We start from the raw sequence: 19,646 nt of genomic DNA on the forward strand, positions 1-19,646 counted from the left end.
TTTTTCCTTTTATTTCCAATTTTTTCAGTTCTATTTATTTGTCTATCTTTTTCCTTTTCTTCTGCCATTGCCAATCTCTCCTGAAATTTCTAATTGTTTCATTTGTAATTAAATTCCAGCTAATTCCAATGATTCAGACTGTGTCTCTGGTAAATTTAAATGTTCAGTTATGGTTTGTCTAATCTCTACATTCCTCACCCCTTTAGATAAAGTTAACTACAGCTTTTCTGCCAAACCCAAAAGGAATTATACTTAAGATCCTGGATGAGCTCTCAATTTTAATTTGATTCCAAACCAGACCCCAGCAATGGATAGGGTAGTGGACAAAAACCCCAATATTTTATTTTATTTTGTAAGACTGTGTGGAAAGAATACTTCGCTCCAGGAGTGATTGCACAAAGAAATAGGAATTTGGTATTTTAAAGCAAAACCATATTACTAATACAGTATTAACATCTTTAATCTTACACCTGAAGATAGCTCACAATTATCCCTTGAACAATATTGATCAATACAGTAAATATAATACCCATAATTACTATCTCTAGTCCCAATTAAACAGCAATAAAAGAGAATGCAGCTCTCATCCATCCTATATCCCAATGGCACAGGGTAATACTTGCTTTCAAGAACAGATTTGGCTCCTGTTAGAACCCCTGCAGACTCTGGCTGGATGTCTTCAAAAAGCTGCTTCAACTGGTTTGTTTCAGCTTCCCCTTTGTTCTCAGACAAGTCTGCACTGCTTTAAACACTAATACTATTTTTTAACTATCCTACTATGAGAACAAACAACCTTACTTGTGGTGTAAAGGATAGCCAGATTTGAACTCAACTCAATGCTTTCTCAAATTGTCCGAATGTCTTAGCTCCACCCGGCAATGGCATCACCTCCCCAAGCTTAAAACAAAAAAACTCCCCAGATTGAAAACATATTACCTCCCCAGGGACTCGCCCTAGTAAAACAGTGCATCAGTCTAGGCTTTTTAATCTATTCAATTGAACCACTGGCTCCTAAAAGCTTTCTGGTGTGGCAAAACAAGACTTTTTTAAAAACATGACTATTCCAGTCAAACACACACTAATCCAGGCTCTTAATACTTAAATTTCCAAATGCTAATAATCCAATATATCTAAAATCCTGCACTTGTCACAGGTCTCACTACAGAGGTTTGCAACATATAATTGAAATTCAAGGGATCAAAACAAAACGCAAAGCTGAGTACGAAGCAACTTACTGGATCAATGGGAAACCAGGTATGCACAGAGCCTTTGGATCGGGGAAGAATTGGTGAGAGCACTACCCACAAATATGGCTCCACTGACAAGTGCTCCCTCCTGTTTTTTTTTTTACATATGACAGTATTGAAAATGCTAGTTGGCAGATGTATATTGTCGAAAACAGAGAGTACAGAAATAGCATGGTCAGTGATCGTCAGATATTCATGTGCCCCAGTCAGACAAAACCCGACCATCGAAATCTGCGGTTTCCTTAGGGCGGCATGGTGGCACAGTGGTTAGCACTTCTGCCTCACAGTTCCAGGGACCCAGGTTCAATTCCGGCCTTGTGTGACTGTGTGGCGTTTGCACATTCTCTCCATGTCCGCATGGCTTTCCTCCGGGTGCTCCATTTTCCTCCCACAATCCAAAGATGTGCTGGTTAGGTGGATTGGCCATACTAAATTGTCCCTTTGTGTCCAGGGATATGCCAGTTAGGTGGGGTTACAGGGATAAAGCAGGAGAGTGGGATACTCTTTCAGAGGATCGGTGCAGACTCGATGGGCCGAATGGCTTCCTTCTGCAATGTATCGATTCTATAATCCTATGATTCTTCTTTTTCTTTTAAATATCTGCTTTCGTGATAAATCGGAAGAAAATCAACTAACCAGATCACGGATCCAGTCATAGTCTTGCACATCTGTAGAAGGGAGGTAGCATTTGAACTTCTCTTGCAGCGTTTTGAAATGTTGGAATGCGAGACTGTGAGCCTTGACAGCTGCGGCTGCTGCTGAGGATGTTAATGGAAACATCTCAATTGAATCCCCCTTGCCACTGTCTCTTGCCAAAGGCCGTTTGGACCTGAAACCTTGAAGTTTATCTCTTGCTAAGATCACGGACATGCCCCAACATTTGTTAAGATACCAGCAAAGAATCCCAAATACTTTTTTAAAATTTTAAATCTGTGAAGAAAGGATTTTTTGCTCCAGGAGTGATTCAACTGATCAATAAGTATCTTTAATATTAAAACAAACTTTATTCACAGGATTTCACATCACAGAAAATAGCTTTTCAATGAACAGTTAAACAATTCTTAAAATAAAAAGAAACACTTAACTGCTCACTTATACCTTCTCTATCTCCAATCTATCTGGAAAGAGTATCACCTCCTCGATATCAGCTGACATGTCGTCAATTCGCTGGTCAACTGTATTATCAGAGAATGGAATTTTGTCGATCTCTTTTTCGGCATTAGTTCCTAACCTCATACCAACAATCTTTTATGCATAAATAAAATTTCGGCAATAGTATGGAACTTCTTTGATTTTGCTTTCAGTTCAGCCACCAGGTAACTCGCTTCTTGAACTTCTTACAATACTGTTCACACCCCATCAGATATTGGATATGCTTCATATTTTGTTCTTTAAATCACTTGAAGTACTGGATACGTTGTTCACAAGAGATGGCTGTTCTGTCTGCAAATGCCATTTTAACTTACTTTATACCGTCACAGCATTTGTCAACTTCTGTCTGCAGATAAGACATTCAGGCAAGGGATAAGCGGCATCTTCTGTCCAGGAAAATCCAAAGGCCAGATAGCTCTCATTTTACTGAATAAGTGGAAGAATTGTCTCTTGAACAACAAACTTAGCCATTTCTTCTTAAATCAGGGGATATAAAATAGATCCGGCAAAGAAATCTGGATATGGTTAATTTCATTGGGTCTGCTTGTTTTGTCTTGTTTTACTCTTAGTAAAAAAGTAGGTTCAATTAAGGCATTCATGAGGGGGTTTGATGATTATTTGAATAGAAGCAATATACAGGAGTACAGGGAAAAGGCAGGGGAACGGCACTACGATGAAGCCACAATGTTCATTTGGAGAGCTGGTGCTGGCATGATTGGTCAAATGGCATCTGAGCCATAACAATAACAGCAAAAGGGATTACTTTTTAAATGATAAAATATTAAAACATGCTGCTGCGCAGAGGGACCTGGATGTTCTAGTGCACGATTTGCAAAAAGTTGATTTACAGGTGCAACAGGTGTTTAAGAAGGCAAATGGAGTTTTGTCCTTCATTGCTAGAGGGATGGAATTTAAGACTAGGGAGGTTATGCTGCAACTGCATAAGGTGTTAGTGAGGCCACACTGGGAGTATTGTGTTCAGTTTTGGTCTCCTTACCTGAGAAAGGATGTACTGGAGCTGAACGGTGTGCAGAGGAGATTCACTAGGTTAATCGCAGAGTTGAGGGGGTTGGATTACGAGGAGAGGTTGAGTAGACTGGGACTGTACTCGTTGGAATTTAGAAGGATGCGGGGGGATCTTATAGAAACATATCAAATTATGAAGTGAATAGACAGGATAGATGCGGGCAGGTTGTTTCCACTAGCGGCTGAAAGCAGAACTAGGGGGCATAGCCTCAAAATAAGGGGAAGTAGATTTAGGACTGAGTTTAGGAGGAACTTCTTCACCCAAAAGATTGTGAATCTATGGAATTCCCTGTCCAGTGAAGCAGCTGAGGCTCCTTCATTAAATGTTTTCAAGATAAAGATAGATAGTTTTTTGAAGAATAAAGGAATAAAGGGTTATAGTGTTCGGGCGGGAAAGTGAAGCTGAGTCCACAAAAGGTCAGCCATGATCTCACTGAATGGCGGAGCAGGCTCGAAGGGCCAGATGGCCTACTTCTGCTCCTAGTTCTTATAATTCTGTGATTGAAGTGTTAACCTTACCTTCTCTGTAGGTTTGGCCTGACCTTTTGACAGTTTTCAGTAGTGATGTTAATGAGAATTTCCTCAGACTTCCAGATTATATTTTTGGTGAATGGTATGTTTGGAGGCCGCGTTAAACTAGGGAGAAATATGGCCACCTTATCCCTCTGGTGCCTGGAGCCAAAGCAGGAAGGGATGTCCATTTGGATGGTTGTAACACGCACAAAGCAGGGGGTCGCTCCCATTGCAGGAATGGTAGGTTTGGAGGCCGTGGCTGTGCAGACTATGAGCCCCAACTTTAGAAAGGGTATGTTGTGTACACCCACACACAATGGGACTATGCATATATTTGAGACACCAATCCCTGAATCTCTGGTGGTTCAGATTGAGGGGAATGTCCAATCAGGAGCAAATCAAATCTATATTTGCCTGGTATGGAGGGCATTAGCTATGAGAAGAGGTTGAATAAACTCAATTTGTTCTCACTGGAATGACGGAGGTTGAGGGGCGACCTGATAGAGGTGTACAAAATTATGAGGGGCATGGCCAGAGTGGATAGTTAGAGGCTTTTTCCCAGGGTAGAGGGGTCAATTACTAGGGGGCATAGCTTTAAGGTGCGAGGGGCAAGGTTTAGAGATGTACGAGGCAAGTTTTTTTTTACACAGAGGGTAGTGGGTGCCTGGAACTCACTGCTGGAGGAGGTGGTGGAAGCAGGGGCGATAGTGACGTTTAAGGGGCATCTTGACAAATACATAAATAGGAAGGGAATAGAGGGATACGGACCCTGGAAGTGTAGAAGATTTTAGTTTAGATGGGCAGCATGGTCGGCGCAGGCTTGGAGGGCCGAAGGGCCTGTTCCTGTGCTGTACTTTTCTTTGTTCTATAATAATGTGGTCTTTTTTCTGTGGAGGACGGGAGGGGGGTGGGGGGTTCATATTGGGGGATGGTGATGTCCAGTCCAGTGAGTGGAAGGGAAGTCAACCAATGGCAATGCAGTGATTCAGGTTGTGGGGCCAGGCTACCTATGCCAAGGTGGAGGAAGTCAGCCCTCATAACTGTGGGCTGTTTCAATGGACAACAAGGACAACTGAGAGTTCATTGCTTTCAATGAAATATTATCATGAAACAACTAATGGAAATTCTGAACCATGGAGAAATGCCCACAGAGACAGTTGGCCATTTGGGTTCAAATGAGCTTGATTTCTGGCAATGGATGCTTAAATCTCTGAAAGTGTTAGCTCTGTCACGGATCGTGTTTGAAATTGTGTTTCTGGCCAGCACGCCTTTCGCTAGTGGCAGGAGTCTCTACTCCCACTGCTTGTCAATGGGACTTCCCATTGAAGGCACTCCACGCCGCCAAGAAATTCGCGGGCAGGGGTACGCTGCCGGCAGGAAAAGAAAATCCCAACAGCCGGAGAATTCCAGCCATATATCAGGATTCAACAGATGGTATTTGTTCGGGCAGCATTTGATTTGTTCAAAGAAAATTAGAAAGTAATGTCCTTCTAGTATTGTACAGGGCAGTACCTTAGAGATTGATCTTCAATTCCTGGAGGGTCCTCAATCCCAACAGGCTGTAATGAGGGGGAAGGAATCAAAGATTCGGTGCTGCCTCGATGGGCCGAATGGCCTCCTTCTGCACGGTAGAAATTCTACGATTCTATGCAACACTTCGTAAAAACGGCTTGGAGGCTTGAGCGTGGTGATTAATGTCGCCCCCCAACCTCATGTAAACAGATTTTGCGCGAAGTTAACTCAGGAAGTCACCCTCTCCCTTCTCATCTGCTTCCAGCGCAGATTGGACACTTTGCTCCAGATCAGTTGCGTTCGCTGAATGTTGGTTTTCGTTTGCAGACAAATGCAAATGAAAAGGGACCGAACTTACCCTTGGCGTCCTGTTTGTTCACCATGTAATCTGTCGGTTGATCGCCTGGCTCCATGTTAGCTTCTGCACGCTCTCACCTGAATGAGCGCCCAAACCCGGGAGGCTCGAGACCATCAACCGTCAGCGTTCGAGCTGCTCCTCTCCCGCGCAATCCAACCGCCGCCTATGGCAATGGCCATGCAGGAGATGCTGGTGTGTTCCGCAGAGCAAATCTCCCTTCAAACTTCAGTACTAACAGTCTGTGCTTAAACCTCAAGAATGCGGTGTGTTTGTTTTAAACATTGCTGGTCTGGTTTATTATTGCGAGTGGGCATTTTCCCCCATAGTTCACCTGACAATTTGATGCTCCCATATTTATCAGCAGAATGTAGTTTCCTTTTTCCCCCAACTGTTCTTTTTGTCTTTAGTTATTTTTCCAACCTAGGTAGAATGCTGGATATTTTGGAATCCATGGATGTCAACCTGAGTGCTCAATTATGGTGCCTGATGTTTTCAGCTCGCTGGCGAGGATTGCTGTTGCACATTGTAAACAGGAGTTATCCTCCACGAGTATCATGAGAAAAAACTGGAAAATCATGTCATTATCACTTCTTGGGACCTTGCTGTGTGCAACTGGTTGCCACTTTTCCTAAATTAACTAAATGACTACTCTTCAAAAATATGTAACTGGCTGCAAAACGCATTGGGATGTTCCAAGATCATGCTATTTAAATGCAAAACTTCCTTTCCTTGCAATCTATAATTTTCCACTTGCAAAGTTTACGGTATTAAAAAGCACCACAGTAGCATGCATACTTTTCCAGTAATGGTGATCAAGAGTCTACCTTGGAAATCTGAAAACTGTACATTTACTTTTGGGAATAAGTAGCATGATCAGTAAAATATTTTTGGTCACATCTGTTTGAAGGTTTGCATGTTGTGAACTTGAAAATTTAGCAAAAACTCACTTGCGCTTGTCAAGGAACCACAGCCGGAGTGAGACTCATCCAGAGTGGGAATTGCAACTTGGTAATTTGGTGCAGTGAGGTAATCAGGAAAGGTAAGTGGTAAATCTAATTCTGCTGTTTTTCAGTTAAAAATGCAGCGTGTAGCTTAGTGTCTGATTGGCTGAAGTTGCCCCCACCCTAATTGCTGAGAGGCAGTTATCTGTCAGTCACCTGAGGCCTGTTTAGGGGCACAAAGGTGCACATTGTATTCTTCTCTTTGAAGTTTAGGTATTTTTGAGTCACCGGTTAGCAGAGGTCTGCATAAAAGACAGACAGAAAGCGCACTCAGTAAGCTTGCGCTTGTCAAGGAGACACAGCCAGACTGAGGCACATCCAGAGTGGGAATTGCAACTTGGTAATTTGGTGCAGTGAGGTAATTCGGTGCAGAGTGAGAGAAGGTGCTTTTTCGGAGGTGCTTTTTAACCCTGGTAAGTGACTGGTACGTAGTTTTTCTTTTCGTCTAATTTATTCATTTTTATTTTGAAATTGTAGTTGTATAAGTTTATCTAAGGTTTAAGACATGGCAGGAGATCCCAGACTCGTGTCATGCTCCTCATGTGCGATGTGCGAGCTCAGGGACACATCCACTGTCCCTGGCTCTTTCACGTACAAGAAGTGTGTTGAGTTGCAGCTCCTGTTAGACCGCTTGACGGCTCTGGAGCTGCGGATGGACTCACTTTGGAGCATCCGCAATGCTGAGGAGGTCGTGGATAGCATGTTTAGCGAGTTGGTCACACTGCAGGTGAAAGTTACTGAGGGAGATTGCAAATGGTTGACCAAAAGACAGAGCAAGAGTAGGAAGGCAGTGCAGGTGTCCCCTGCGGTCATCTCCCTGCAAAACAGATATACCGCTTTGGATACTGTTGGGGGAGATGGCTCACCAGGGGAAGGCAACAGCAAGGTTCATGGCACCATGGCTGGCTCTGCTGCGCAGCAGGGCAGGAAGAAAAATGGCAGGGCTATAGTGATAGGGGACACGATCGTAAGGGGAATAGATAGGCGGTTCTGTGGACGCAATCGAGACTCCAGGATGGTATGTTGCCTCCCTGGTGCAAGGGTCAAGGACGTCTCGGAGCAGCTGCAGGACATTCTGGGGGGGGGGGGGGGGGGGGGGAGGGTGAACAACCAGCTGACCAGCTGTCGTGGTGCACATAGGCACCAACGATATAGGTAAAAAACGGGATGAGGCCCTACAAGCGGAATTCAGGGAGTTAGGAGTTAAACTAAAAAATAGGACCTCAAAGGTAGTAATCTCAGGATTGCTACCAGTGCCACGAGCTAGTCAGAGTAGGAATGTCAGGATAGATAGGATGAATGCGTGACTCGAGAGATGGTGCAAGAGGGAGGGATTCAAATTCCTGGGACATTGGGACCGGTTCTGGGGGAGGTGGGACCAGTACAAACCGGATGGTCTGCACCTGGGCAGGACTGGAACCGATGTTTGCTAGAGCTGTTGGGGAGGGTTTAAACTAATGTGGCAGGGGGATGGGAACCGATGCAGGAAGTTGGAAGGTAGTAAAACAGGGACAGAAGCAAAAGGAAGTAAGGGGAAAAGTGCAAGGCAGAGAAGACATAGTCAAAAATCAAAAAGGGCGACAGTACAAGGTACAGTGACTGAGGGGAGCTCAGTGAATAGGCCCAGTAATACTAAAAGGAATAAAACTGGAGATGTTAAGATTCAAAACAGAGGTTAAAAAACCAACATAAGTGTACTTTACCTGAATGCTCGTAGTATTCGGAATAAAGTAAATGAGTTGATGGCACAAATCATCGTGAATGACTATGATTTAGTGGCCATTACTGAAACATGGTTAAAGGATGGTCATGACTGGGAGTTAAATATCCGAGGGTATCAAACTATTTGGAAGGACAGAGTGGATAGTAAGGGAGGTGGTGTTGCTCTGTTATTTAAGGATGACATCCGGGCAATAGTAAGGGATGACATCGGTGCTATGGAGGATAAGGTTGAATCCATTTGGGTGGAAATCAGGAATAGTAAGGCGAAAAAGTCACTGATAGGAGTAGTCTATCGGCCACCAAATAGTAACGTTATGGTGGGGCAGGCAATAAACAAAGAAATAACTGATGCATGTCGAAATGGTACAGCAGTTATCATGGGGGATTTTAATCTACATGTCGATTGGTTTAACCAGGTTGGTCAAGGCAACCTTGAGGAGGAGTTTATAGAATGTATCCGTGATAGGTTCCTTGAACAGTATGTAATGGAACCTACGAGGGAACAATCGGTCCTCGATCTTGTCCTGTGTAATGAGACAGGATTGATTCATGATCTCATAGTTAGGGATCCTCTCGGAAGGAGCGATCACAATATGGTGGAATTTAAAATACAGATGGAGGGTGAGAAAGTAAAATCAAATACTAGTGTTTTGTGTTTAAACAAAGGAGATTACAATGGGATGAGAGAAGAACTAGCTAAGGTAGACTGGGAGCAAATACTTTATGGTGGAACAGTTGAGGAACAGTGGAGAACCTTCCAAGCGATTTTTCACAGTGCTCAGCAAAGGTTTATTTCAACAAAAAGGAAGGACGGTAGAAAGAGGGAAAATCGACCATGGATATCTAAGGAAATGAGGGAGAGTATCAAATTGAAGGAAAAGCATACAAAGTGGCAAAGATTGGTGGGAGACTAGAGGACTGGGAAATCTTTAGGGGGCAACAGAAAGCTACTAAAAAGGCTATAAAGAAGAGTAAGATAGAGTATGAGAGTAAACTTGCTCAGAATATAAAAACATACAGTAAAAGTTTTTAAAAATATATAAAACAAAAAAGAGTGGCTAAGTTGGCCCTCCAGAGGATGAGAAGGGAGTTTTAATAATGGGAGATGAGGAAATGGCTGAGGAACTGAACAGATTTTTTGGGTCGGTCTTCACAGTGGAAGACACAAATAACATGCCAGTGACTGACAGAAATGAGGCTATGACAGGTGAGGACCTTGAGAGGATTGTTATCACTAAGGAGGTAGTGACGGGAAAGCTAATGGGGCTAAAGGTAGACAAGTCTCCTGGCCCTGATGGAATGCATCCCAGAGCGCTAAAAGAGATGGCTAGGGAAATTGCAGATGCACTAGTGATGATTTACCAAAATTGACTAGACTCTGGGGTGGTCCCGATGGATTGAAAATTAGCAAACGTGACACCACTGTTTAAAAAAGGAGGTAGGCAGAGAGCAGGAAATTATAGGCCCGTGAGCTTAACTTTGGTAGTAGAGAAGATTCTGGAATCTATCATCGAGGAAGAAATAGCGAGGCATCTGGATAGAAATTGTCCCATTGGGCAGATGCAGCATGGGTTCATAAAGGGCAGGTCGTGCCTAACTAATTTAGTGGAATTATTTGAGGACATTACCAGTGCAGTAGATAATGGGGAGCCAATGGATGTGGTATATCTGTATTTCCAGAAAGCCTTTGACAAGGTGCCACACAAAAGGTTTCTGCATAAGATAAAGATGTATGGCATTAAGGGTTAAGTAGTAGCATGGATAGAGGATTGGTTAATTAATAGAAAACAAAGAGTGGGGATTAATGGGTGTTTCTCTGGTTGGCAATCAGTAGCTAGTGGTGTCCCTCAGGGATCCGTGTTGGGCCCACAATTGTTCACAATTTACATAGATGATTTGGAGTTGGGGACCAAGGGCAATGTGTCCAAGTTTGCAGATGACACTAAGATGAGTGGTAAAGCGAAAAGTGCAGACGATACTGGAAGTCTGCAGAGGGATTTGGATAGGTTAAGTGAATGGGCTAGGGTCTGGCAGATGGAATACAATGTTGACAAATGTGAGGTTATCCATTTTGGTAGGAATAACAGCAAACGGGATTATTATTTAAACGATAAAATATTAAAGCATGCCGCTGTGCAGAGAGACCTGGGTGTGCTAGTGCATGAGTCACAGAAAGTTGGTTTACAGGTGCAACAGGTGATTAAGAAGGCAAATGGAATGTTGCCCTTCATTGCTAGAGGGATGGAGTTTACGACTAGGGAGGTTATGTTGCAATTGTATAAGGTGTTAGTGAGGCCACACCTGGAGTATTGTGTTCAGTTTTGGTCTCCTTACTTGAGAAAGGACGTACTGGCACTGGAGGGTGTGCAGAGGAGATTCACTACGTTAATCCCAGAGCTGAAGGGGTTGGATTATGAGGAGAGGTTGAGTAGACTGGGACTGTACTCATTGGAATTTAGAAGGATGAGGGGGGATCTTATAGAACGATTTAAAATTATGAAGGGAATAGATAGGATAGATGCGAGCAGGTTGTTTCCACTGGCGGGTGAAAGCAGAACTAGGGGACATAGCCTCAAAATAAGGGGAAGTAGATTTAGGACTGAGTTTAGGAGGAACTTCTTCACCCAAAGGGTTGTGAATCTATGGAATTCCTTGCTCAGTGAAGCAGTTGAGGCTCCTTCATTAAATGTTTTTAAGGTAAAGATAGATCGTTTTTTGAAGAATAAAGGGATTAAGGGTTATGGTGTTCGGGCCGGAAATTGGAGCTGAGTCCACAAAAGATCAGCCATGATCTCATTGAACGGCAGAGCAGGCTCGAGGGGCCAGATGGCCTACTCCTGCTCCTAGTTCTTATGTTCTTATGTAGAGCCTGATGGCTGTTGATATTCTCAGAAAATCTAACAAGCCAAAGACAATCCTGAATATATGCATTACTATGTGCTGCAATTGTTAAAAATGTAGTATGCTGAACAGTTTGGTTTCTAAGAATGAGTTGAACTGCTAGTTCTCCAATTTATCAGCAGAATTGACTCCAGTCTGGAGATGCTAATAAGGGGCAAAATTCTCCGACCCCCAGCAGGGTCGGAGAATCGCCTGGGGGCGCCTAAAATCCCGCCCCCGCCGTGGCAGAGATTCTCCGCCACCCGGGAAGTGGCGGGGGCAGGAATCTCGCCCCGCGGATCGGAGGCCCCTGCGGCGATTCTCCGGCCCGGATGGGCCGAGGTCCCACCGCTGGGAGATATTGTGATATTGGCCAATTTCTCCACAGTAACAAAATAGCGTGCATTGTTGAAGGGATGAGAGCCAAGTTGCAAAAGTTCAATGCCATTCAAATCAGAGTTTGATCAGTGTTCTATCCATTCTCTCAATTAGTGGCAGTGGCTACAGTATACACCATCTGCAATATGTACTGAAGGAATTGATGAATGTTCCTCCCTTCCAATCCTTACCACTAAGAAGGACAAAAACTGCAATATGATGAGAACACTCGCACCTCCAATTTCTACTCCAAGTCAAACACTCCCCTGACTTGGACATATAGGGCCTGATTCTCCTAAAAACTTTCGAAGTTCATTTGTGGCGGGTTTTTCATGGAGTTCCCCGTCAGTTCTGTCAACAAGTTCCCCACCACTATTCAATGACATGTAGTTACTTTTTTGGGCCCTGGGGAGTTTCTCACCGGTTTAGGACACAGTTCGAATTTTTTTAGCGCTGGGGAGCTGACGGGCTGCCATTTTGAAAGGGTGCCCCGATCTCGAAGTGAGCTTGTGGGTCCCCCACACCTCCACCCATGGGCAATGTCACTCCCCACACACATGGACACTACCCTACATCCCCCCAAATGAGGACACCCCGCTATGGGGTCCCTGGGGGTCTCCCTCTTTCGGCTCCCCCAAGCCCCCTGACAGCACCCCCTCCCTTACAGGACCACCACCCCACCCAACCTCCCGGAGGCCCCTACTTACCTGCTCTGCACTCTCCCACCCTTCAAACCTCCCCTCTACCTGCATTTTATGGGCAAGGCCCCCTTGCCCACGGTCCTTGCCACCCCACCCAACCTCCCGGAGGCCCCTACTTACCTACCCTGCACTCTCCCACCCTTCAAATCTCCCGTCCACCCACATTTTATGGGCAAGGCCCCCTGGTCCATGCCAGTGCCACCCTGGCACTCTGGCACCCTTGTAATGCCACCCTGGCACCCAGACAGTGCTCCCATTAGCTTTGCAGTGCCATCAGGGCACGTACCCCATGGCAGTTCCAGCATGGAAGCGCCAAGGTGCCAACTGGGCAGTGCCAATGTGCCCAAGTTCCGGGGGGCAGGGAGCCACTCTGCACTTACCCTGACCACCGTGGGAACTCCGATGGCCCGGGAGACTCCCGCGGGTGCCGTTCCGCCTGGTCACGTTACGTTTGTGTGGACCAGCACTGATTGGCACCCGGCTGCAGCCTCCCTGGGCAGGTCGGTGAATTGAATGAGGCTGTTGGATCCTGCGCAGGTTTACGACCTGCTTCCCATTTCATTGATTTCATAGATATCTCAGAATTTACAGTGCAGAAGGAGGCCATTCGGCCCATTGAGTCTGCACCGGCTCTTGGAAAGAGCACCCTACCCAAGCCCACAGCTCCACCCTATCCCCATAACCCAGTAACTCATCCAACACTAAGGGCAATTTTGGACATTAAGGGCAATTTAGCATGGCCAATCCACCTAACCTGTACATCTTTGGATTGGGAGGAAACCGGAGCACCCGGTGGAAACCCAATACACACAAGGGGGGAATGTGCATACTCCGCACAGACAGTGACCCAAGCCGGGAATCGAACCTGGGACCCTGGGGCTGTGAAGCAATTGTGCTAACCACTATGCCACCGTGCTGCCCTTTAAGGCGGGGTTCCGACTCTGACCTCTCCTGGGACCCTGGAGAATCTCGCAAGGCGCGGAGCCTGTTGGGACGCTCACTTGGAGGGCTTTCCCGGCAGTCTCTGGCCGCGTTGCACTCAAGCGAGAGCCCAACGCAGCCAGAGATTCGCGCCCAAAATGTAATCCCTTACTGGAAAGATGGCAATGGTTTGAGGAAGAGACCCACCAGCATTTACTCCGGGGACCTAGGAATGGAAAATACATTCCACTTTAGCAACTGCCTGAAACACTCTTGTTGTAATCTATTTCTCCTCGTAAGCGATCTTAGATGGTGCTTTTGGAGACTGTTCAGAGGGACCTTTGGTCTTAGAAGGGCCTACGTCTGGCAGACTGGCTCTTGAAATCAGTCTGGAAGATTCACCTATCTTGCACTAAAGGGAGAATAACCAGGAGAAACTCTTTGGATGAACTGAAGATGTGGAGGTTGAACAATGGGGGCTTAGCTCGGGAGGTATTGTAATAGTATGGCCTGAAAAAAACAACATAGAACCACGGCAGTACAGAAGGAGGGCATTTGGCGCATCGAGTCTGCACCAACCCTCTGAAAGAGCATCCTACCCACTCTTTCTCCGCACCCCCCCATCCCTGTAACCCCACCTAACCTGCACACCTTTGGACTATGGAAGGAAACCAAAGCAGTCTGATGAAACCCAGCAGACACGGGAAGAATGTGCAAACTCCGCACAGAGTAAAATATGGGTGAGGGGTGAGGGTTTCCACAGTGGATAGACTGCGAGTGCAGAGAGGTGAAAGTAGTGGTGAACCTTTGTGTTGAAAGAGTGAAAAACTCAGCTTCAGTTCAAATAATGTATTGAGATTGCAAGCATCATGGTTGTCAGTGAGTAGGATAGAATAAATGGCAGCAGCGCAAGATAGAAGAGCTTGTTTCACTGCATAGTGCCATTTGTCCTGAAAACATTGTTGTTTTATGTAAGGGCATTAAAATAGCTTAATAAAGCACAAGAAACTATAACTATATAGGATAGGTCTCGTTCAGCCTTTACCAGGTGTCAGGCTCTCCTGCCCATCTACCTAATATATCCCATGTACTCCCCGCATTGGAGATCTCTACTGCCTCCCGAAAATACACAAGGCCAACGCACTAGGCCATCCTATTGTTTCAGGCAATGGGACCCTGTGTGAAAACCTCTCTGGCTACATCGAGGGCATCTTAAAACCCACCGTACAAGGTACGCCCAGCTTCTGTCGCGACACAACGTACTTCCTACAGAAACTCAGCACCCATGGACCAGTTGAACCAGGAACATTCCTCGTCACAATCAATGTCTCGGCACTCTACACCAGCATCCCCCATGACGACGGCATTGCTGCAACAGCCTCAGTACTCAACACCAACAACTGCCAATCTCCAGACGCAATTCTGCAACTCATCCGCTTCATTCTTGATCACAATGTCTTCATCTTCGACAACAAGTTCTTCATCCAGACGCACGGAACAGCCATGGGAATCAAATTCGCACCTTAAAACGCCAACATCTTCACGCACAAGTTTGAACAAGACCCCCTCACCACACAGGGCCTTCAGCCGACGTTATACACCAGATACATCAATGACATTTTTTTCCTTTGGACCCACGGCGAAGAATCATTGAAAAGACTACACGATGACATCAATAAGTTCCATCCCACCATCAGACTCACCATGGACAACTCTCCAAAATCAGTTGCATTCTTGGACACACTTGTCTCCATCAAGGACGGTCACCTCAGCACTTCGCTTTACCGCAAGCCCACGGGTAACCTCACGATGCTCCACTTCTCCAGCTTCCACCCTATGGACAAGCCCTCCGTATACACAGGATCTGCTCAGACGAGGAGGAGCGTAACAGACATCTACAGACGCTGAAAGATGCCCTCGTACGAACGGGATATGGCGCTCGACTCATCGATCGACAGTTCCAATGCGCCACAGCAAAAAACCGCACCGACCTCCTCAGAAGACAAACACAGGACACAACCGACAGAGTACCTTTCGTCGTCCAGTACTTTCCCGTAGCGGAGAAACTACGAGCCATCCCCTATGGACAAGCCCTCCGTATACACAGGATCTGCTCAGACGAGGAGGAGCGTAACAGACATCTACAGACGCTGAAAGATGCCCTCGTACGAACGAGATATGGCGCTCGACTCATCGATCGACAGTTCCAACGCGACACAGCAAAAAACCGCACCGACCTCCTCAGAAGACAAACACAGGACACAACCGACAGAGTACCCTTCGTCGTCCAGTTCTTTCCCGTAGCGGAGAAACTACGACATCTTCTTCGCAGCCTCCAACACGTCATCGATGAAGATGAACATCTTGCCAAGGTCATCCCCACACCCCCTCTACTTGCCTTTAAACAACCGCGCAACCTCAAACAAACCATTGTTTGCAGCAAACTACAGTCTTCAGAACAGCGACCATGACACCACACAACCCTGCCATGGCAATCTCTGCAAGACGTGCCAGATCGTCGGAATGGATACCACCATTACACGTGAGAACACCACCCACCAGGTACGCGTTACATACTCGTGCGACTCGGCCAACGTTGTTTACCTCATACGCTGCAGGAAAGGATGTCCCGAAGCGTGGTACATTGGCGAGACGCTGCGACAACGAATGAACGGACATCGCGCGACAATCACCAGGCAGGAATGTTCCCTTCCAGTCGGGGAACACTTCAGCAGTCAAGGGCATTCAACCTCTGATCTCCGGGTAAGCGTTCTCAAAGGCGGCCTTCAGGATGCGCAACAACGCAGAATCACCGAGCAGAAACTTATAGCCAAGTTCCGCACACATGAGTACGGCCTCAACCAGGACCTGGGATTCATGTTGCATTACATTCATCCCCCACCACCTGGCCTAGGCTTGCGAAATCCAACCAACTGTCCTGATTTGAGATAATTCACACCTCTTTAACCTGGGGTTACCGCTATCTCTGGATCTGTAAAAATTCAATTACCTGCAAATGCTCGCATTCTAAGCATTGTCTGGCATCTTTGAATTTATCTATATATATGTTTCTGGAACATACCTCTTCATTTACCTGAGGAAGGAGCAGTGCTCTGAAAGCTAGTGTTTGAAACAAACATGTTGGACTTTAACCTGGTGTTGTAAGACTTCTTATTGGTCAAGGTGGGCCATCAAAAGCTAATCGGCCCATCAAAATGCTAATTGGTCGGAGTTTCGATACCGTCTGCATTCCTTGCTTGCAAATATACATTTCAGGCTCTGAGCCTGCCTGAATCTTGCTTTGTCCATTTTACCCGCTAGGCTTTGCGAGTTTTTCTGTCCCTAGTTGTAAGTGGCCATCCCAGATGGCTACAGGACCATGCCACTCCACCCTTCTGTTGACTGTACAAATCTATTTTCATTCGTGGATGACAAGACAAGTGTTACAAACTCCATGAGTATCATGGGAATTTGATCCACCTGTGCTCACACATGCCATGATGATGAGAGGCAAAAATGTCTTTTCTATTAAAGAAGTTTCCTTAGAGACAAATAGAAGCTATTGGGGCAGACATTTGGGAATATGCTAGCTGTTATTGTTATTTTACAAACATATATACGTACGAATTAGGAGCAGGAGTAGATCATTTGGCCCCTTGAGCCTGCTTTGCCATTCAATAAGATGATAGCTGATCTGATTGTAACCTCAACTCCACATTGTCACCTACCTGATAACCTTTTACCCCCATTCTTATCAAGACACCACCTATTCAAAAATTGCTTCCACTGCCTTTTGAAGAACATTCCAAAAACTCACTGCCCTCTAAGAAAAATAAATTCTCCTAATCTCCACCTAAAATGGACAAAGCCTTATTTCAAAAGTGACCCCAAGTTCTAGGTCATTCCACAAGAGGGAACATTCTTTCCACATCCACCCTGTCAAGATCCCTTAAGATCTTGTATGTTTCAATTAAACTGCCTCTTACTCTTCTAAACTCCAGCGGATACAAACTTTGCCTGTCCAACCTTTCCTCATAAGACAACCCTTCCATTCCAGGCATAGTGTTATGGGCTGGGGCTTAGAAACTCCAAAGTGTTTTATGAAGCTCACCTGATCTATAACTTTTATGCTGAATTTGGCTAGGATAAGCACAAGAGCCTTCAGGTGTGATTCATCAGACTTCCTAGGCGCTTTTGAACAAAGTTTATTATAAGAATGTAGTTAACATATAAAACACTTAGCAAGAACTTGTTATCAATTACAAACATGAAAAAACACACAGCAGCTACAGTAATCTGTGTATATAACTCTTAATGAATCCCCCTTAGCTGTTCCAATCCAATCCAAAATCCAATAAAACCAAAACCCCTTTCAAGGCGTGGCCCGGCACACTGTAATGTCACTTGAATGGAACTGGCCCTTTCCCTGAGATTCTGGTCCAGTTTCCAACCAGCGGGTTTAAAACTCTTTCCGGAAAGCATGTCTAGCTCTAAGGTTACCAAGGCAGTTTGTCACACCCAATGTGCTTTCAGTTCACTGGGATAACTTTAAAATAAAACAGGGAAACTTCCTGCAGTCGAAACAAACAAATCGAAAATGAAACCAAAACATTAACCCCCCCCTCTCACCTGACAGTCACAGCCCAGATCCACCCACAAACGATCTCACTGAAGCCATGCTACAAGCCATGTGGTAAAACAAAACTTTTCTTAAAGGGACACTCACATGACATCAGTCTAGTAGACCTCTCACCAAAGTATTTACATCCTTCCTTTCAATAAGGAGGCCATTACTGTACATGATACTCCAGATATGGTCTCACCAATGCTTTATGTGGAAGTATAACCTACCTACTTTTATATTCAATTCCCCTTGCATTGAAGAATAATATTCTATGCTTTTCTAATTACTTCTCAAAGCCTTCCCACAATCTACAAGGCACAGATCAAGAATGTGATGGAATACTTTGCTTGCCTGGATGAGTACAGCTTCAACTACACTCCGAAGCTCAACACCATCCAGGACAAAATACCCTGCTTAATTAGCACCCCTTTCACAAATGTTCATTCCCTCCATCACCGACGAACAATGGCAGCAATGTATGCCGTCTACAAAATGTACTGCAGGAACTCACCAATGCTCCTGAGACAGCACCTATCAAACCCAAGATGACCCCTACCATCTAGAAGCACAAGGACAGCAGACACATGGGAACACCACCACCTGGAGGTTCCCTTCCAGGTCACTCAGCATCCTGACTAGGAAATATCTCGCGGTTTCTTCACTGTCCTAGGTCAAAATCCTGGATCTCCATCTGTATCCTCCGTGGGTGTACCTATACCACATGGACTTCAGCTGCTCACCACCATCTTCTCAAGGGCAATTATAGAATGGCAATAAGTGCTGGCCCGCCATTGATTCTCACATCTTTCAAGTGAATTTTAACAATTTGCTGCAGGATTCTCCGTCCTGCCAGCCTGTTTCCTGGCGCACCGTGCCCTCGCCAGCAGCCGGATGCTCCGTTCCTGCAGCCAGCCAATGGGGTTTCCCATTGTGGACACCCTATGCCGTTGGGAATCCTGCGGGCGTGAGTGCGCTGCCGGTGGACAGAGGATCCAGCTGATGGAGAATCCCGCAGTTGATGTCACTGAGGTATGGGGGCTTGTTGATACTGCTTTTTGGTACAATATATTTTGAGGAGCTTTATTCTGAATGTGCGTTCATTGATTGGAGATTCATATAAGGGCATGGTGAATCTCTAATGCCTGACACAGAACCCTGTAGAAGAAAAATGTATCTCCCCTTTCTCATTGAATAGATATGTGGCGAAGACGGAACTAAAAATTGTCAAGGGAAAAAAATAGCAAATTAATAAATGCATAAAGATGATGCTAATTAAATTTGGAAATCACTGATATGACTGCCACTTTGCAGCTGTTTCATTTATATGTTTTCGATGGAAAGGTGTATGATTGTTCATAAATGTTTTAGAATTTACAGTAATTTTATGTTTTTCCGAACTGTATGAGTCCAGGTGAAAGCTATTTATTCTGTGTGCAGCAACATGCTCACAACCTGCATTTTCCTTGAATAGCTATCCCTGTTTCATTTGTATATTTTTTCTGCATATTGTTAAAACCTAAATGGGCATCCCAATTTTACATCCTTGGTGATGACACTGCAAAGCACTAAATAAGCCAACGATATTATGACTGTTGTTATACCACTTTGCAA

At 45.2% G+C, this 19,646-nt stretch overlaps 1 protein-coding gene across 1 annotated transcript in view; it reads right to left on the reverse strand.

The window, feature by feature from the left end:
• The window catches only part of LOC119969286 (purine nucleoside phosphorylase LACC1-like), a 190,105-nt gene extending 184,174 nt beyond the window's left edge, over positions 1-5,931 (reverse strand). The window contains exon 1 of the mRNA XM_038802703.1: positions 5,809-5,931. Within this exon, the coding sequence (XP_038658631.1) occupies positions 5,809-5,863 (55 nt within the window). The 5' untranslated portion in view covers positions 5,864-5,931. The remainder of the gene's footprint in view (positions 1-5,808) is intronic.
• Between the last annotated feature and the right edge of the window lie 13,715 nt (positions 5,932-19,646).

Source organism: Scyliorhinus canicula, chromosome 7, assembly GCF_902713615.1.
Source record: "Scyliorhinus canicula chromosome 7, sScyCan1.1, whole genome shotgun sequence".
In the NCBI taxonomy this organism is placed as follows: Eukaryota; Metazoa; Chordata; class Chondrichthyes; order Carcharhiniformes; family Scyliorhinidae; genus Scyliorhinus; species Scyliorhinus canicula.